The sequence below is a fragment of the Mauremys mutica genome, chromosome 4, assembly GCF_020497125.1.
Source record: "Mauremys mutica isolate MM-2020 ecotype Southern chromosome 4, ASM2049712v1, whole genome shotgun sequence".
NCBI lineage: Eukaryota > Metazoa > Chordata > Testudines > Geoemydidae > Mauremys > Mauremys mutica.
The window spans coordinates 95,454,548-95,475,134 of NC_059075.1; the positions used below are offsets into that span (position 1 = coordinate 95,454,548).

A 20,587-nucleotide genomic window follows, 5' to 3' on the forward strand; every position below is an offset into this window, starting at 1 on the left:
ATGGCAAAAGCTTCAACATAAATTATATAAAGCTAAAGCAAACCTTTTATTTCCTGTAATATGCAAATCTTGATATGACGATTTCAGATTAATGCACCTTTTAAAAACTATTGCTAAGAAATAAATGGGAACAATCTTCTTTACTTATACTTTTCAACACAGTAGTAGTAGTAGTATTGAAAGGTAACATGTTATGCTTCTGTAGAACCTCATTAATTGGCACTAATGAATGACTGGGAGTCCCATTGTGAATTACTAAATTTGACAAATTATCAGGGAAGTGGAACACACACAAACAAAACAAAAGCAAATGTTTTACATCACAAAATGCATTTTTAGAATTCAGGCTGACAATTATTTTTTAGGATTTCCCCACTTTATAATAGTTCATAATGTTTAGTCTTGAGAAAAGAACAGTGAGAAAAGAATCTGCAAATATGTTAAAGGATTTTACAAAGAAGACAGTGATCTGAAGTAGAAGAACAAGTAATTGGCGTAATCTGCAGCCCAGAAGATTTAGGATAGATAGTAGGAAAAACTTTTTCATCTAAGGGTAATTAAGTACTGCAGTAGGTTACCATGGAGGTTGTGGAGCCCCCATCACTGGAGGTTTTAAAGAACAGGTTGGACAAGGCCGGTCTAGATATACCTGGTCCTGTCTCAGGGCAGGGGCCTGCAATAGATGCCCTCTTGAGGTCCCTTTCAGCCCTACACTTATGATTCTATGTATTAGTAAATGTTCTATGGTAGATACTGTAAAACAAATGGTATCTTGCTAAAATGAAATATCATTATAACATCTGCTGTTAAATCTTTTAGAAAAGCTTGGGGAATTACTGCCATTTATGTGTGTGTCTTATAGAGTGGGTGATCGATTGAAGTGTCCATTAAAATCCAACCGTATATGTACAGTGATGCACATGGATAAAGTGACACCAATATTTTAGGTATCTTTCAACATTTCTGATATCTAGCTTTTATCTTTCCTTTATTCTAATCCTCCTTCAGCCCCTCCTCACAGCTCTTTGGGCAGGTATAATTCCTCTGCAAACAGAATCCCATGCCAATGTCCCCACTGAAGGCAGGTCTGCTTCAACAATGAAGTAGAAATTAAAGCAACCAAAACCATTATACAACAGCACTGGAAATATCACAAACTCTTAGAAAGTTTTTTAATACTCTACTAATTTTAAATATAACGGTGTTGTGAAAACATTGGCTGATCTCAAGGCTAAAAACTATATTACCAGCCTTCAGCAGAGTCCAACATACATAACACTCAAAAATATATACAGAAGTCTTAAAGTTGCTGATATTGCTCTTCAATCAAACCACTAGATGGCAGTTCACCATTTATAAACTTATTACCTGTTTAAACAAAACTTATTACCTGTTTGTCACTGGCAAAGGATCATGTATAACAAAGTGCTGGCAAGCACTACAATTACTACAGTTGTTTTCTAGGAACACAGACATGTTGTGGGAAACATCAATAGAAGTGGCTTTGTGCTAGTGTCCCACATGAAGGATATACACAAATGATGGAGACTCAGCTTCACGTGTTTAAGTGATGACAAAATAAATTCCTGTGTACGTGAACATTTAGAAAGAGTAGGGAAGCACATAATGTGAACACACAGTCTAAATTAACTTCTATGGTATGTTTTACTCACCCAGAATTTTACTAGGAAGAAGGCATTTTGGGGGCCCTTCCCAAACAGTTCCTTTAAACCACCTTTCTTTTCAGGAAATTTGTCATAAATCTGACGAATGTCCACCGATTCAAGCAACGGGTCACTGTAAGAATGGTTGGCATGTCCAATGTGCACAAAGAGGTGTTTGTTGTACTGTAAGAAAATAAGAAAAAGAAAAAATCACTATTGTACAAGAAAAACAGAGGTTTATTTAAGCTGAACAGTATGTCTGTGTGTTCATGCTAAGATTAGGATGCTTTGGTGGGTTAGAAAAACCTGTCCTCATTTACCTTTGGGACTACGGTTTATTTGCAACATGATTTCCATGAAGTAACTTTGGTGGTCTTGGCACAGTCCCTAGTGAACAAGAGTCAATATCATAAAACCAGTTCCCCTACTGTAAACCTGCTAAGCATGATTAACTGCCGGCAGGTGTTTACCTAAAAAACCAGAACAGCCAGCAAAGTGATGATCTGCCCATCCTGAGCACAGTAAGATCAAGGTCATTAAAAAGAGTGGTGGTGTCTGCACCACGCAGTTTAATGTCTTAGGTACAGAGATCTTTAGTTTCTGCTAGTGCAACAGCTCCCTTAATCGTTACATTACTAAAATTTCTTTCTTTTTTTTAAAAAAAAGTGTGCTAATGTCAGTTGCCTAAAGGAGAGGGAAGAGATTTTTCTTTAATTCCTAGAATTATAGTAATCCATCTCCCTCCCAGTGTAGGATTTTTCCCTTTGGTATATTCCCCAATGCTTTGTTGAATCCACTTTCAAATGACCCAAGCTTCTACCACTTACTGTGGGAGGTAGTTTCACAGTTTCGCTGCCAGAATGTATAACCTGATGTTTAACCTGAATTTCCCCCTTTCTAGTTTCATTCCACTATAATTAGTTATAGCCTCCGGTACCACCCAAAACAATTCCTCTCCCTTCTCCAAGTGAAATCCTGGCTCCAATGAAGTCTATCATTAAACCCTCTATTGACTTCAATGGGGCAAAGATTTTACCTATATTGTTTACACCCTGCATATTTGTTTGAGACTATAGCACATTGTAAAATCTGAAATGAAAAAGAAGAGGAACTGATACTGCATGACGCTAAGTCCCTCCCAGGGGAGTGCTCCACACCTCACAAGACCACATGAAAAGATGAAAGGAGCATGGTTGGTTTTTAACCACATAGATCACAAACAACATTTTGCTAACTCAGTTAAAGGGAAACCAATGTGCAGTCACTGAACAGCCAAAAACTTTGCAATAGTGGATAGCTACTGGCTACAAGGTGGCAATTTCTAACAGGTAAGCATAAAATAATGTTGAAAACGCAGAGTTGACAACTGCCTGGCTATTTTGTTCACAATATATCTGCAGACAAAACAGATTAAAATAACACTGTCATACCTAAATAAACTGAACATCCAACGATTCAGCTGGCCTATCATGCTAAACCATATTATCTCACAGTTTCTTTATATTCCCCTGTTTCCATCTCTTGTCACTCATCTTACACTTTGACCGTAAGCCCCTGGGAGCAGGGTCTGTCTTTTTCTTCTGTGTTTGTACAGCACCTAGCACAATGGGGTCCTGGTCCGTGTCTGGGGCTTGGGATAAAAATAAATAATAATAATTTAATACAACTTTCCCTAACAAATGTGCAAAATCCAGAGGAAAAGAAAGGAGACTGACTAGATTTTTACCAACTGTACTTGGACAAGTAAACTAATAAAACTATTAAAATCATCTAGAGCAATGAAATCTGAATTTAGAACACACTTATCTGTTATAATGGGCAAATATAATCGGATACATTCCAGTCTCTTCCTGACATATTTTATTTAGTGTGTGTGGTTGGGGGAAAGAGCGTTAATACTTCAGGCTTTAATAAACCTAAGCTCATCAGTTACACAGATTTTTCCTTGGAGCACTCTTTCAAAATAGCCCCCACCATATTTCCTCAGTGTGCACGTAGAAAACTTTCCCAATCTTTGCTCATAGATGCAACAAGCCCCAAAGGGGCAGCGTAGTCAAAATAGGGTGTTTCTACTCTAAAGAGCAAAGCTCATAGGTCAGAAAAATAAACAAGTTAACGGAAGGGACTGAGTGCATGAATGAATGAATGCATGAATGAAAGTTTATCAGCAAGGCCTTACCATGAGCAGGTTTAAGTCACATACCAATCATTTACACAAGAATTAGAGTAATTATCATACTATTCAGTTACAATGAGGGATTATCATAACAATATCTGCAGAGTCGCTAGATTTGTCATTTTACTTGATAACTTAATAACTGCAGATGAAACATCCTTGCTATACACACAAAATACACACACACTACTTCACTTACATGCGATCTATATACAGTTACACATCACTGTATTATCTTGGAATCCTGTGGCACCTTATAGACTAACAGACGTTTTGCAGCATGAGCTTTCGTGGGTGAATACCCACTTCTTCGGATGCACTTCTTCTTGCATCCGAAGAAGTGGGTATTCACCCACGAAAGCTCATGCTGCAAAACGTCTGTTAGTCTATAAGGTGCCACAGGATTCTTTGCTGCTTCTACAGAACCAGACTAACACGGCTACCCCTCTGATACTTGTATTATTTGGTGCATCAAGCACATACAAAAAATTAATATATGATATTGTTGGGAACCACTGCTGTTCTAGGTTTACCTTTTAAATGTCTGGCGATCAGGGAAAGCAAGCAAGCAAGAACACTGGATTTTAGGTGGTGACTATAATTCGAGATAAATTCACAACTGTGTGAAGATAACACATGAGAACTTGGGGCACATAACTGTAGGCATAGATCTTGCTGGACATGAGTAAAATCTGAGTGCAAGGTTCAACTGTAAACAATGATTTGACAGGCTGTGTGCCCGAGACAGTGTTTCCAGGGCTAGTTGAGATAAGTGGGAACAACCTGAACTGATTAACTTGAAATGCAGATAAAGGGAGGAAATAAGCAATTGGTCCTTACACAATCTCCAAAGTGACTGGCCCTTACATGATCTGCACAATGTCCAACCCAATTAGATTCAACAAGTATAGATGTTATGGCTGGGAAAAATGTATATAAACTGTCTAGCATGTGACATGCTTGAACTAGAACTGGAATTGGTATCACACAGTACCTAAACCCCTGCATCTGGGTGGCCTCATCCACGTGGGCATAGAGCTGTCATATGCCTATTAAAGTAACCTGTGTGATGAGCAGGAGTCAAATTGAGTTGTTTGGGATCCTGAGAATGGGATAAAGTGTTCTCCCAGAACTGGGAGAGGTATTCTGGATAAGCCAAGTGGAAGAGGTCCTGGAAGGAATCCCAACATTATTGTCTTGCAAAATAATCTGGTAAAACATTTCTTTGGACATTATACTATTTTATGGTCTGGAAAATAATGTAGTAGAGTCCTCAGACTCCAAACTGCAATCAAAGAGACGTTATGTATATAGGAATACAGAGCAGATCACAGTGCCTTTATGCTGCTTAAATATAAAAGCAAAGTTAAAGGCAGCTGTAAAGTTACTACAGTTGCCTGCAGATCTTGCCAAAGTACCAGATGCTGCTGCAGCAAAAATTCTGACAGGATATCGTGGGACAGATGGTGTGACATCACCTGAGAATATTCTTAGAACATAAATGTTTATTTTGACATTGCGTGTGTGATTATTTTCTGCTTATGTTGCTGTAATTCATATATGAAATAAAATCATTACTAATCTAATTAGCTAAGGCATATTTCTACAGGCTCATAAATGACAACACAATATTAGGCACAAGACAAATTTGTTATATGGGCAGTCTCCATGAAAAGTGTGTATATATGAAAGCGATGAGGTTAAGTTACATGGCTATATCTTCTGAGCCTATTAGTGTCTGAAAAGCTGAAGAATATCCTCATTATAAGCAAACTTCACTATTATTTCAGGCTGCATATTCCAGAGTTATTGAAGTACATTAGTACTGAGGAATTTGCCCATGCCACAGTATTTAAAGGATTTACATTTGACATGTACATAATTATATGCTTTAAATACTGTAAACCACAGTGGGTCAAACCCTGTGCTTTTTTTAAGCATAACAACTACATCAAAGTTTACAGAATACATTCCTGAGCTATTGCATCTGCAGAGTTTGCATTACACTACATGCCCTGGAGATGGCTGCCTCTTACTGAACTCCTTCCCTTAAAAAATTCTAAATATCTGAGGAATGCAGTAAAGCCATGAAAAATGACTGTTGTCAACTAATTCCACGAGAAAAATTATAATCCACTTAGGAATTTAAAGGAACCAAGACAAATCGCCAATGTCAGAGGATGCTAACATACAAGCTGCAGCAGAACAAAGACAAATCACTTACATTTGTTCTACCATTCAATACATATACTGGCTCTTGCAAAATTATGTCCTTATGTTCTATGGTTTTGCTCTTACATTCCACAAAACTAGGTGATGAGAGCTGCTACAGCTCTCTCTGATGCATTCTTGTGCTCCACAGTTCCAGGAAAGTGCACCCTGAATCTCGTGCAACACAAATACACATCTATTAAGCAAAGTTCTTTCAATTTCAGTGGCAAGATGCAGGCTGCACTGTAACTTGACATACACATGCTCTCAAAGCATAGAGTTGCAACCTGCAGCCTTCTACCATAGAACCAGTTGCTCCAACTATATCTTACAAGGCTAGATTGTGCCAGTTAGGCACAGCCCATAGAGAAAAGAAATGTGGAGACAGCACTGTCCTAGAGGATGTACTGGAGAGCATTCTGCTTACCTGAATTCCCTGGTCACAGGTGAAGCAAGTTCATTACAAAAGCCCTTCGTAGGATACAGCCTGCTCCCTCCTGATGCTAGAGCCATAGTTCCACCTCCTCTATGCCCATTTGAAATACCATGCACCTTTGGGGGAGTAGGGAGGACACAATCCCTGCATTTCCTTGAACGCAGGGTCTGCAAAAATGCCTGATCCTTAAAGGGGCCACACAAAGAGATGGCTCCTTGCACCTTCCTCCCACCGCAGACCCACATAAAGACCAGGCAGAATATAGTCCTTAACCATCAGTTGTGCAGAGGCAGCATCCCGTGATCTTGCCTCACCCCACCTGGGACAATTAGAAATATCTCACAAGCCAGGCTACTCCAGGAGATCTACAGGCTCTTGCAAGTTTGTTCCAGCTGCAGTGGCCCCAATGAAAGTGAAGCTCCACGTTTTCAGGAGGAAACGGTCATGCTTGCAGCAATGTCACCAGGGAGATTGTCTATCGTTTCAGTCACAGCAACAAGGCACTCGGTGAAGCTGCCATCACTAGCAGTAAGGAAGGGAGAGAACTGGATTAACTGGTTCTGTGTCTTATGGATCCAAAACAAAAACCCAACAAAGCAGCACACTCAAATGGCCCTGTGCTGCATGTCTTCTATCCCCGCTGAAATAAAGAGAGGCCCTCTCTGTTCACTTTGGGTTGAATGTACTCTACATCAAAGTGAGCAATGGACTAAAATGGAAGCTCAGAGAGAAAGGGTGGGTGAAAGGCTAGTGGTCTCGGTAGGCTCTGCCTAAGACACTTGGGGTATGTCTACACTGTGATAAAAGACCCACAGCACAACGGCGGGTGGTTCGGGTCAACTGACTCAGGCTCGCGGGGCTTGGGCTGTGGGGCTATAAAACTGTGGTGTAGTTGTTCGGATTTGGGCTGGAGCATGGGCTCTGGGACCACCCCTCTCCCCCCTGCACCAAGTGGTCTCAGAGCCTGAGCTCCAGCCCAAACGTCTACACTGCAGGTGTTTTATTGCAGTGTAGACATACTCTTGATGAGGCAGCAAACAACCTTGCTCTAGTGGCTGGGTTCTATAGATGTTTAGTGATATGCTGTAGCTGAGATAGCTATCTACAAGGTACTACTGCTTGTGTTAGGTTAACAAACTGTACTATCGGAGGAAAAAGGAACCAAGTGGGATGAACTGATTAAAAAATAATTACCTATACAACAAGAGTCTGCGTGCTACTGTAACCTGTATTGCCTTGGCTCTGCTGCACTGCCTTATCTGTAAATCTGACACCCTTTTATTTCCAACTGATGTGAGAAAATGGCTCACCCTGCCAAGAATTGTCTTTATTTCTAATAAAATTTTAGTGACTAAAATGCTCATTCCCATAGATTTAGCTTTCCACGGAAAGGGATCAAGACAGAGTTGGCCTAGCAGTATTTTAACATAGCATTGGGAGCTGGCAGCACTGCCTATTGTTTTGAAAGCAAAGGGGGTGAGAGCTGGATCTGCAGAGTGGACAGGAACAGGGGAACAGAGTGGGACAGGAAGCCTGGGGGTAGGACACAAACTGGAAATGAGTGGGATAAAGAGTAGGAACCAGTTAGCAGGATGGGGTGGGGGTGTGGAGGCCTGACTAGGAAACAGGGTAGAGGGGAGAACGGGGACTGGCTAGAGACAGGGCCTGGGTAGAGACAGGGCCTGGGACGGGGAGGCAAGGGAGCACGGAGATTAGATGGGGAGCTGGGGAGGGAGATTGTGACTGAGAGCTAGTGGAGACTGGGAAGGCAGATGTGGGAGGCGGTGATTGGAGGCCAGGGTAGGGGAGAGAGAGAGAGACTGAATGAGGAACTGTGGGGTGGCAGAGAAATTTGGACTGGCTGGGCAAGGAGACGGAGAAGGAAAAGCTGGGGGAAATGGAATGACTGTGGAAGGAGATTGGGACTGTGATGGAGAGTTAGGAGGGATGAAACTAGAACTTGCTAGGCATGGAGATTGTGGAATGAAGACAGAGACTGGCTATATAAGGACAATGGGCCTAGGGCCTGGTACCAGGGTTAGAGAAGAGACAGGACAGGGAGGAGGTGAGGGACAGAAGGGGTCCTGTTTGGTGAAAACAGGAAGAAGAGTCTGTGCCCACTAGATCACATTCCCCTCCAAATCCTGGAATAACCCCAAGATCCCTGATCCACTGTTCCTCTGCCCCCTCTAGCGCTGGTCCACAAAAAAGATGACAACCTACTATTGCTACCAATTATTCCAATAGCTCAAATGACAGATCTGTGGATTTAAAGGTTCCAAGCGCACTGAAGAACCATGGCGTTAAGATGATAGCACCTGATGGAATTTCTGTTATTTCAGGTTTTCTTTTTTAAAAAACTAGGGAATTACACACAAAAAACCTCTCCTTAAGTTAAAAGAACATTATTAACTTTGAAAAGTCAAACAACTGCAATTTAAGAAACAAACTAGATCCTACTGCTGTGTTTGGCAGGGTTAGTGCATGATATAGTGCTCCCGGCTGGCTACCGAGGTATAATTTATATGCATTTACCCTCATACTGATACACTTCCCAATTCACTTCTTGACCATTAGTGAGAATCAACAAGGGTTCATTGTGATTTTACATCTCCAAAACCCACTTCCAGTATTTGCAATGCTCTCTTAGGAGTTTTTTAAATAAAATCTCTCTGCTGATTCCACTTTCCACTTGTCAACCGTCATCCCCTATGCATCTAATAAAGTCAAAATTAATATGGTTATTTTTACTCCCTGGGTTTTGCACAAGCACCAATAACGATCTCACCAGAGCTCTGGGAGCAGTGTTTGCTCACTAATTGTGACTGCAGAACCAGCAGGGGGAGCCAACAAAATAGATTTTTTTTTTGGTGAGTTCTGCAAAAAAAATTGTGATTATCATTTTATTTTGAAAATTTTAAGCAACAGTGACAGATTTTGAACAAGAATGATGTGGATGATCTTTCACACCTGGTCACACTAACTTTAAGGAAAGCCAACTTTGGAGAATTAGTTACTGGCAAATGTCTTTCTACTTATTGCCACCAATATTTGCATACTGGACACCTAATTTTAGGCACCTATGGTTGCAATCTTGCCACAGGAACTATGCAGGTAGACGACCTAGACTTGCATAGGTCCCCCTTGAAGCCAATGAGGCTCCATGCAGCCACAGGGGGCTGCTATCAAATAGCCAGTTTCAGGATTATATCAATACTAAACCAATGGGAACTGTCGTTCTGAGCACCTCTGAAAAATCAGGGCACTTTAATTTAGGTGTCTAAATACAGACACCCAAGTTTGAAAATTTTACAGAGTATGACATATGTTCATTCCACAGTGTAGATGCATAATCACTATACACATCAACAGAAGTGAACTCCATATTTTTGGGTACTTAATTCAACTTTCTATTAAAATAACCTTGAATCTAGAGTCCACCACACTAAATTAATTCTTTTTAAAAAATGGATCCATCTAAATTTAAGTTTATTTGCTCTTCTTTTTATGTAAGAAGGAGGCTAGACAAGGAGTTTAGTATAACCAAAATGTTGACATCTTTGATATGCTGCCTATCAAGAGAACAAGAGGATAAACTTCTAAACACAGCTTAAGATGTGTTGATAATATAACATAAGAAAACTCCTGAGCCTATGTAATATTTTACACAGTTAAAATGGAGAGAATTTTAAAAATGTAATTTTTTCCCCCATCAGCTGAGATGGTTTGGTTAATTTTTTATATTTTATTGCATTTGCACAATGAGACCAGGCTAGAAGCTTCACTTTTATGATCCATTTCTAGTCAGCTTCACTTTGTGGCTCTCCTTCACAATGCTCTCTGGACTCACAATACTGCAGGGTAATATTTAAATACAAAAGTCTTGTTTAAAACAAACAAACAAACCCGGAAATAAAAAATAAGGAACATTTCCATTAAGATTATACTTCCCCACCACAGTTTCTTTTTAAAACAAATTCTGAATTTTGTACCTAATGCTATTACCCCACATTATGGGTAGGTGAGTTAATTTGGAAAATTTGCTCTTCGTGCCATTCTTTGTAGCTGTAAGGAACTTTAGACGTAAAACTGTTTCAAGTGCTGGAGGTTGCTGTGAAAGCAGTAGTCACAGTTGAATGCTCAGAAGAGAGGGAAGAAAAAAAATTTTTTTGGAGGTAGACTAACAGATACCTAATCAGATCAGTTTGGGTTGCAACTGGAGAATCCGACAGGTAAAATATATTGAGGAGAAGGTCTACTATATTGAAATTATAATAATTTAACTTTTTGAGTCTTTGCATTTTAGAAACACCTGTATGGAAGACAACAGTTTAGGTTCTCTCTAATCTGCTTGAGGATTCAACTTCTACGTGTTAGAAAACACATTTACTTGGTTTAACCATGAATAGAAATTTGAACTTCCCAGGAACTCTTATAGTGAAATCACAAAAATCTAAGTAAAGAGATCTTAGACTGACAGTGAGAGACTGCTAAATATGATCATTTAATATGGTGAGGTTTCAAATATACAGAGTTGGAATACAATTAAAGAGAGGTACTTTTTCTCTTACAAAGTGACTGATGTTTGAAGACTTGAGGTGAAATTCTATAGTTTGTTTGTAAGTACAAAGCACCACCGAACTAATGAACGACCAGAGAATTTGGAAGAAAATGCAACAGGAATTTGGCACATGTATGTTTAGTTGTTTTTCACATTAAAGAGAGTCATTTTACTCATCCAGAGCTGCAGAGTCAATATTCAGAGATGTTCTAAGTGTGGCATCCTACGTCCTACCTTGCAATTTCCAAAAATACCAAAAGTTAAAGTGAGGCTAATTATTTCCAGTCTATAATTTTAGGAAGGTTTTTGCTATTTAAAATTTCACCTTTAAATGGAATAATTCTGTGATTAAGAAAAAGAGTCCTCCAAGGGACAGGATTCTATGGAGCAGGTTTGAAATCCACTAGAATACTGACTGATAGTTACAGGCTCTTGTACTTTTACAGGTTCATTACCAATGGAAGGGCGCAAGAAATCTTTAATGCCCCAATCCTGCAATGAGTTCTGTGTGGATATACCTTTAAAACCACAGAGAGTTGCACTGAAGTCAAGGGGATGCTGCTCAGGCAAATACGGCCTAAGTAAGTAATTATTTATGTGAGGGTTTCTGTTTTCTGCTAATAAATGTTGGTAATCCATTTGGTTAAAAATAGTACTTCGTTTTATTTACTGCAAAATGTTACTGGTAAAAAGGTACTAAAAGACTATTTCAGGGGTGGCCAAACCACCCCACGCCTTCCCTCACCCATTCTCCACCTACCAGACTGGGGTTGGGAGGAGCTCAGATCTCTGCGTTGCAGCAGGGTGGTGGGGTAGGGGCTTCTGCCCAGCAGGGAGGAGGGTCTCGGGGCTTCAGCCATTTGGAGCACACCTGCCAGGGCTCGGGGCTTTAGCAGGAGCCCTCAGCCCTGCAGGTGCCTCCTGTGGGGCAGAAGCCTCGAACCCCAGCAGGCGTGCCCTGGCTCTCGAACTTCTGAAGATCGTCATATACGGTGCGGAGGATCAGTAAGTTTGGCCACCCTTGGACTGTTTCAAGGATAGAGTAAATTGTTACTTGATTCTGGTTTAAAAGCTTCTGCAGATTCTTGTTTAAAAGCTTACATATATCCATTTATTAGGTCAGAAGAGGAACAAAGGAGTACAACAACCTAAAACTTCATGGCTTAAAATGTACATAACTACTGTGCATTTCTTGTCTGTAAATTATTTCTATATTAGGAAAAAAATTTAACACTTATTTCCATACTAGCAGAGTCCCATAGCAGAGATAAAGAGCCACAACTATAGACACAATCAGAATGTTGTGAAGCAAAGCTAAATGAGATCAGGGTGTACGTCTAGCATCTTATTTCTAGGGGTGGCTTTGGAGTTTGTTGGAAAATTCTCTGTCACTTAAAAAACAAAATCAGAAGTGCCCAAGATAAATCTAGACTAAGTTTTATCAGTTGTATTTCTTGCAAAAATCCAAAAAGAGTTCTCGGGTCAGTATGTTGCCAAGGCAAAGTGCTCCCTAAAATATGTATTTTTAGTGCTTTGTTCATTCTCCTTTTCAATGTTCTGAGTGAGAAAGCTTCCACTTTTGCCCTTGGGAGACCGTTCATAGTCTTTGGACTATTCTGCATGCCATTATTTACAGTAGGATCCAGATAATCAAACCATATTAATAGTAAACTATCAGCCACCCTCAAAACTGCAAGTAACGAAGTGGGAGCTCTCACGTATTCCCTGTGAGAACAGGACAAATTTAGTGAAGCTTCAGGAATAGCCGGATGAGCAAAGAAGTACAGCACAAACCCCTTTTATTACATAGAGCCTGCCCTCCCTGGCTGGCTTTGCGGTTCCTCGCCAACCTCTTATGGATGGCTCTTCACCCTTCTCCTCTGCTGGTTAGAAGAGCTGCAGCTCCTAACATTCTGCTGACAGGCCAATCAGCTAGCTGTGGCTTGTGCTCAGCCAATCTGCCCTGCTCTCCCCCTACTGCTCCTGTCATTCTCCTACGCAGCTTCTCCCAGATTGCTTGATGCTCCCACTCTTCTGCCTTCAACTTGCATCTTTGGCTCCCTTCTATCTTCTCTCCTTTCAGCCTTCTACCATTACTCCACCTCACAGATTTTTGTCCTAGTCCTCCTACCCACTTGCCTTCCAAACCCTCTCCCATTGCCACTGACTCCCTGCCCAACACACAAATGGTTGAGCATTCAAACTCTGGTATGAAGGGTTAATGTTTGACTAGGGTAGACATGTAAGGAAATTGCCACAGTGGGACTAAAGAATTACATGAGTTTGGGTTTATAACTGACAATAAATTTACTTTTTTCGTGCCTTATTTTTGTACAATACAAATACTAAAGCAGCTGGTATTTTTTTAAAAAGAAAGATTCAAGTAGTTTCATATTATTGGTACTCTAGTTAACCATTCATGTCAATGTAGTGCATTGAAAACGTAGGATCTCCTAGCAGTGCACTCCCAATCAAAGGCAAATGCTTGTGGGGTTCTCACCCCTACATGGCAGGAACTCTAGAAGATATTAGGCTACTCCAAAGAGGGCTTTGTGGTATTTATCCAGGCTTTCTTCACCACTGTTTTTCAATTCAAGTCTCTAACTTTGCTCTGCAATACAAGTGTATGTGTTACATTCCCCAGAGAGTCTGCACCTGCCTGGAAAATGAGAGCTCAGAGGCCTCTGCTGAGCCTTAGTCTCACATGTACTGTACTAGTGCAATGGGTTGCATGCTGAGCTACTGCATGTAAAAATAATACTTAGGACATGACTTTTTGATACCCACAGTTGCCAAAGCAGTATGTTTTGACCATTGGTGGTCGATTATGTTGCAAATCTATTCACTTCACTCAGCTGGTTTCATATTATTAATTCCAGTGGTGTGACTGCAGAGCACATATAATCTGGCAAAAACATATTTGGTTAAAGCCGTTCTATTCCGCAGAGGGAGGACAAAGTTTACTTAGTCAGTGTACTGCTCTATTATTCATTTTTTGAAACAGTGAGATGGCCTAGAGATACAAATGCTGTATGCTGTACAAGTTTTCCAAACTGTGATACATATCTATTAAACTAAATTTTACACATTAATGTAGAATAATAATAATTCCATTATGAAAACAATATAAAGAGGATGTTTCAATGACATGGTTTTAACCACTCAGAAGTTAGGAAAGAAAATTCATTTATTTAACTTTGCCACCCTCTGTGTGCGCATCAGGATGCTGTTTTTAGTTACACAATCACATACTATTTTCCAAACATACATTTTCCCTACAACTTTGGGAGACACATGTGCAACATCTTCTATTCCTGTGTAGCATTCTGTGTACACCAGAGCCCATAAATTACTAATATACTAGGTATACAGTGACTAAGCCAAGGACTTCTATGCTGTACATCTTACAAGGCCTCATGAAGACAAAACCTACATGATGGTATACTTCTTTATTAGGAACTTCTTAAGAGGAGGCTTTCTTGAGAACCTCCATAAATACTTGCAGAAATGTAAAACAATTAGGTCAACAAGTGACATAGGCCTGGTCTACACTGGAGGGGGTGTCAATGTAAGATATGCAACTTCAGCTACGGGAACAGCATAGCTGAAGTCGACATATCTTATTTCGACTTACCTCCCGTCCTCACGGCACAAGATCGACGGCCGCGGCTTCCCCGTCTACTCTGCTACCGTCGCTCGCCCTGGTGGAGTTCCAGAGTCGATGGGAGCGTGTTCAGGGATCGATATATCGCATCTAGACGAGACGCGATATATTGATCCCTAATAGATCGATCACTACCCGCCCATGCGGCGGGTAGTCTGGACGTACCCATATTCTGACTTTATTTTCTCCACACACTGGCTCGCATTTCTGGGAAGGGTGTGGATGTTGGAGGGATAGGTTTACCTCTCTGTCATGCACAGACCACTGTCTCCTTTGATTTGCAATGTCAGGGAAATGGAACTAGTTTGCTGGTGTGCTTTTGGAGATTGATGGAACTAATGAGTTATCAGGCAGTCCTGAGAGATAAGACTGCTCTGACAGATCACTCTATGGGTTGGTAGCACATCACGGTAAATTTTGGCCTCTGCTAGGGATACAATAGTCCCTATTGACATCATTAACCATGAGATTTTGTTGGTTCATTTGAAAACCCTAGAAAGGGTGGCTGGAGCTGCTCTGGAGTGGCCCTACTCCTATCTCACTAAGAGTTGTGAGCAATTGTCCTTTGTGCCAAAGGTTCTCTTGCGTGGGTGTTGCGTGAATATGAAGCCCCTGGAAGGACTGATGAAGAGACCATGTCTGCGCTGCTTTCAGTATGACACCCCGCTTTATGACTCCATCACATCTGAGCCAGCCAGAACAGTGGAGCAAATTACCTGTTTAGATGGAACTGGGGCTTGAATGAGAGACTTCTCTCTGTGAGTCTGTCTACGTGAAGCTGACATGAAGTTGGTGAGTTGAGGGAAACGGCTGGAAACATTGGCTGCACTGCTGTCAGCACCCTTCATTGAGGAAGTGTGACTGCCATTTGCAAAACAGGCTTGCAAGTCGGGAGTGGTGTTGGATCTTGGATGACCTGGTAGCTGCTGTAGCCAAGAGAGTTGCAGAAGCTGAAGCTAGTACAGAATGCTGCATCCCACTTATACATTGGGAGCAGGAGCACTTTATAAGCAGTGCTCTGTGATCTGCTCTGGGGCTCCCATTAAGTTTCCAGATGGAATTCTACATAATTTGGTTTTAATCTACAAAACCCTAGATGATTAGGGACCTTATTACCTGAAAGTCCACCTTTCTCCTCATGACATACAGCCACCAATGAGATCAGCAAAGGCACTTGGGTGGGCGCTCCCTTGCTATAAAAGACAGGAAGCTGCTGACAATACATTGTCTGAGAAGGGTCAATGACTTTGGAACTCATTTTCACCCTTGGTGTTCCAGAGCCTGGATTTGTGCATGCTGCCAGGTGCATCTCTTTTCCCAGGCTCTTGACGAGGGGAGTAAGTTGTTATATTTATCGGTAGTCCTCTTGAATGTTTTTAAATTATGGTATACGTGCTCAGAGCACAGGATGGGGGCCTACAGATATTGTATCTCTATACATTTAAGAAAAATAAAATATTCAGTGTAAATATACTGCAGGATAATTCCACTGAGTTCATAGTCTCTAAGGTCAGAAGGGACCACTGTGATAATCTACGCTGACCTCTTGTATAACACAGGCCCGAGGGATTCCCTGAAGTAATTCCTATTTGAACTAGAGCATCTTTTAGAAAAACATCCATTCTTGATTTTAAAATTGCCAATGATAGAAAATCCACCACAACCCTTATTAAGTTGTTCTAATGGTTAATTATCCTAACTGTGAACAATTTGGACCGTATTTCTAGTGTAAATTTGTCTAGCTTCAACTTCAGCCACTGGATCTTGTTATACCTTTGTCTGCTAGATGGAAGAGGCCATTATAAAATATCTGTTCCCCATGTAGACACTTATAAACTGTGATCTAGTCACCACTTAACCTTCCTTTGTTAAGCTAAATAGATTGAGCTCCTTGAGTCTGCCATTTTAAAGCATGGTTACTATTCCTTTAATCATTCTCATGGCTCTTCCCTGAACTCTCTCCAATTTATTAACATACTCCTTAAATTGTGGACACCAAAACTGAACACAGTACTTGAGGTGCAGCTGCACCAATGCTAAATACAGGACTCCCTACTCCTACTCAGATTCCCCTGTTGATACATCCAAGGATCGCATTATAGCTCTCCTGGCCGCAGCGTCACACTGGGAGCTCATGTAACTCCAGAATCTTTTTCAGAATCACTGGCTCCCAGAATAGAGTCCCCCATTCTGTAAGATACAGCCTATGTCATTTGTTCATAGAGGTATACAGTTGGCCACATTAAAACACATATTGTTTGCTTGCGGCCAGCTTACCCTGCAACCCGGATCACTCTGTATCAGTGACCAATCCTCTTCATTATTTACTATTCCCTCTCAAGAAAGTGACTCTTGATTTACACTGGGGTAAAGGAGCTCAGAGTCGGACACCAAGAGTGTATTAAAGCCACTGTATTAGGCAAGAACATAGAAACAAGGGTGCCACTTTTGTTCCAAATGAATAATGGAACTGATGGAATGCATAACCAGAGGAATAAAAAACCAGTAGTATAAATATACAACAGTTAGTGGGGTTACTCTGGATATAGACTGAGAGCTTAACTGTCCCTATCTCTAAACACAGACTCTCCAGTTAAACCAGCATGCTCAAATATAATAGTTAGCAACCCAACATATGGCCATATATTTTAATATCTCACTGCTGAAATATATTGTACTTTTTAGTTTAATGTTTCTCTGTTTTAAGGATTCCTTTGATGTACGGTTGCTGTACTATGTCTCTGATCTCCATTATGCAGTGTAAACACTCCCTTGATAACATCACCTAGCTATAGCCCATAAATTCTATGGTTTCCAGAACAGAATTATAAACACCACACGACAGCTCCACTCTACTCCAAGCTACTGTATTTTACCAGCAATTTGAGGAAGAAAGGACTGTCTATACCACATGCTCATGAGAGTATTTGCTTCTCTGCAATAATCTCAATAAAATTTTCAGTTCAACAACATGTTTTTCCACTGAAAACTGACAAGCTCTTTTGATTCATGGTGTTTTGTGACATGCAGGAGGAGAGTTAAGCTGATAAGTTTTCATGGCAAAGACAAAATACAATGATTAATAATAGGAGCTACTTCATCAAATGAGCTCACTAATGGTTGGATTAAATAAGAAATATTACACCCAGCTCCATGGACTTGCCTGAGATTTTGCTGTGCAGAATCTAGATATTTTTTAAATATTGAATTTGGCATTGAGAAAGGGACTGAAATCAAAGCAAGCATCACATTTAGATCTTTAAATAGGTAAGTTGTACAGACTACTCAACTATTCTTGCTCTGTTCATCGGAGCAGAAATTTAAACAAGTTTAAAATCAAATTAGGTTAGGAAGGTTTACTCTCAGCAAAAATTTCTTGTCCAAATAGCTGTTCCTTAAAAAATATAAACTAGGTGGCTCAGTGGAATGATACACTCCTGGAGACTCATACTGAAAGCAACAGAAGTAATTATGCTCTGTTCTTGGTATCTAGAGAAATTTTTGCCCAAATCTCAAACGCCTGGGTTTAGCAAAGCACCTAAGGCATGCTAAATTGTAAGCATGTCCTTAAATTATGTCCCTGTTCCAGAAACAACTTAAGCACAAGCCTTATCTCTAAGTATCTGCTTAAAAACCATTGATTTCAACAGGAATTAAACACATGCTTAAGTACTTTGCTTAACTGTGGCCCAAATCACCATGCAACTTTGTATAACTGGAAGATTGGGCCAGCAAGCCATTAAGACTGGACCAGCGAAGAGGCACACTGACATAGCTATGTAGTGCAGCTTGCAGTGAAGCTGAATGGAGGCACTGAAAGGAGGCAAACATGACACAGTCCCTCACTTTCATAAGCAATGGCTTCTATAAAAAAAAGTTGAAAAGGGAAAAATTGTACTGTAATCAGAGTAATATTACAGTGCATTGATCGATGTCTATCAGCCTTGAGAAACACTGCCTCAAAGTGACATCAGTGCCAACAGTGGAAAGCACGCGGGAAGAGACTAGAAAGGGTAGATACAATTAAGAAGAGCAGAGAACTATTTAAGTTTACTAGGCATTTCTTTGGATAACACCTACTGATTCTGGGTCTCTCTGTTGTTCAAGAAAAGCTGAGAATTCCACCAGTCTGAGTTTGGTTGTACCAATGGATCGACCCTGCCAAGCGGGAACTGAGGGTGCTGGAGCTGATGCAGGCTCAAACCCTGAAATACAAAGTATCATTGTTATGTACAAGTCAATCAATTTCTCAACTTCCGTTTTCTATATTAAATTTAACTAGGAGCCATAGGGCTCTTCTTAATTCAGATTTTTAAAAAAATACTAAATCAACGTGGATTTATTATTTGTTAAAGGTAAACAACATGGAAAGATGGGGATCCAACCTATCGATCATAGTATCAATGTGGTTGGTCAAGCTAAGGACGGTGGGAAACAAAAGTGGAGCTTCCTTGAATTATTTGGCTAGCGTGTCACTGTATAATCTTTGCTTAAACTATATAATTAATTATTGTACACTTTACACAATATTACAACTGACATTTCACTAGCAGCATGGTCATTCGTAGGCAGCATGGTCTAATGGGAGTCAGGAGACCTGGGTTCTATTCCTGGCTCACCACTGACCTGCTGTGTGACCTTGGGCTTTCCTCTCCTGTTCCTCCTCCCACTCTTGTCTATTTACAGTGTAAGCTCTTCAAGGCAGGGCTCTTCTATGTGTTTGTGCAGAGCCTAGCACAGGGGGGCCTTTAAGCACTACTGCAATACAAATAATAATATATAATTAATGTAGGGAGATGAATTGTAACTTAAAATGAGAATAAAGAGTCAGTGACTTGACCCATTATGAGGAAGCATGTCTACCACCAGAACTGATTCACCACAATTAAAACTGTAACTGTTCTCTTGCTTCAAACTGTGGAACGTCACAAAAAGAGAAAGAACAAAGAAGGAGTGGAGCAACTGACCAGGGGAGACAAGAGACCACAGAAGGCAGGGCAGAGATAATCCCCCAAGATTTGAAAACCAAGAAGACATTTCTGAAGTGGGTTCAGAGAGATGGACAACAAGCTAGTGAAGGTGAAAGAGGACTCAGGTAACATGTTTCTACTCCCTGGAATGGGAATCTGACTGTAATTCTTCTGCACCTCAAATTTAGATAGCGGAGATTTAGGAACCCTATATAAAAAGAGGAATTGCAACAGTCAAATGTGAATATGGATTTCAGTAATGCTGAAAATCCTGGCAGCATTCTAACAGTGGCAAGAAACAGATTCCAAAAGGAGATGTGAAAGACTAAAAGTTGAAGATGACTCATAATTTCTGGCTTCGGGAGCAACATTACGTAATTTAGGAAAAACGAGAAGAGAGTGAGATATGCAAGACCACAAAGGAAAGTTTTTACTCAGAAAGACGGCTAGAGTCTTTCAAGTAATCTGTAGTAGGAAATTATAATGTAGAGAAGAATGGATAGAATCGAGAATAGCCAATAAATGAGAAATAAAGGGCTGAGGAAGTTTGGTGAGGGACACAGTTTGTTGTCATTTGCATAGAAATAATGCCCATTATTGGAACTAGCAATGAAATGCACATGAGATGACAAATAGGGGGAAAGGTCACAGACATAGTTTTGGGCAATCATAGCCTCTTTTGCTCTGAGGTATAAGGCTTCTACCAGACTAAGGAATAATTAGTAGAGGAGAGTTCTGGTGGCACTGACTTCTAACCTGAGATGCTCTGGAAGAAGAAAAAGATCAATAGTGTATATACTGGTAGTGACATGTTTTATACTTTGTAGGACTGAATATAAATTATTTTGGTATAATTTTAGCTCCAATTTTAAGTAAACACAATGTACTTTGCATGAGTGAGGGAA

General features: G+C 40.4%; 1 protein-coding gene across 2 annotated transcripts in view; it reads right to left on the reverse strand.

The window, feature by feature from the left end:
* Positions 1-20,587, reverse strand: part of TEAD1 (TEA domain transcription factor 1) — a 211,213-nt gene that overhangs the window by 33,141 nt on the left and 157,485 nt on the right. For both annotated transcript variants that reach the window (XM_045015094.1, XM_045015095.1), the window contains 2 exons: positions 18,793-18,917; positions 1,674-1,847 (listed from right to left, as the gene is read on the reverse strand). In XM_045015094.1, the coding sequence (XP_044871029.1) occupies positions 1,674-1,847; positions 18,793-18,917 (299 nt within the window). The remainder of the gene's footprint in view (positions 1-1,673; positions 1,848-18,792; positions 18,918-20,587) is intronic.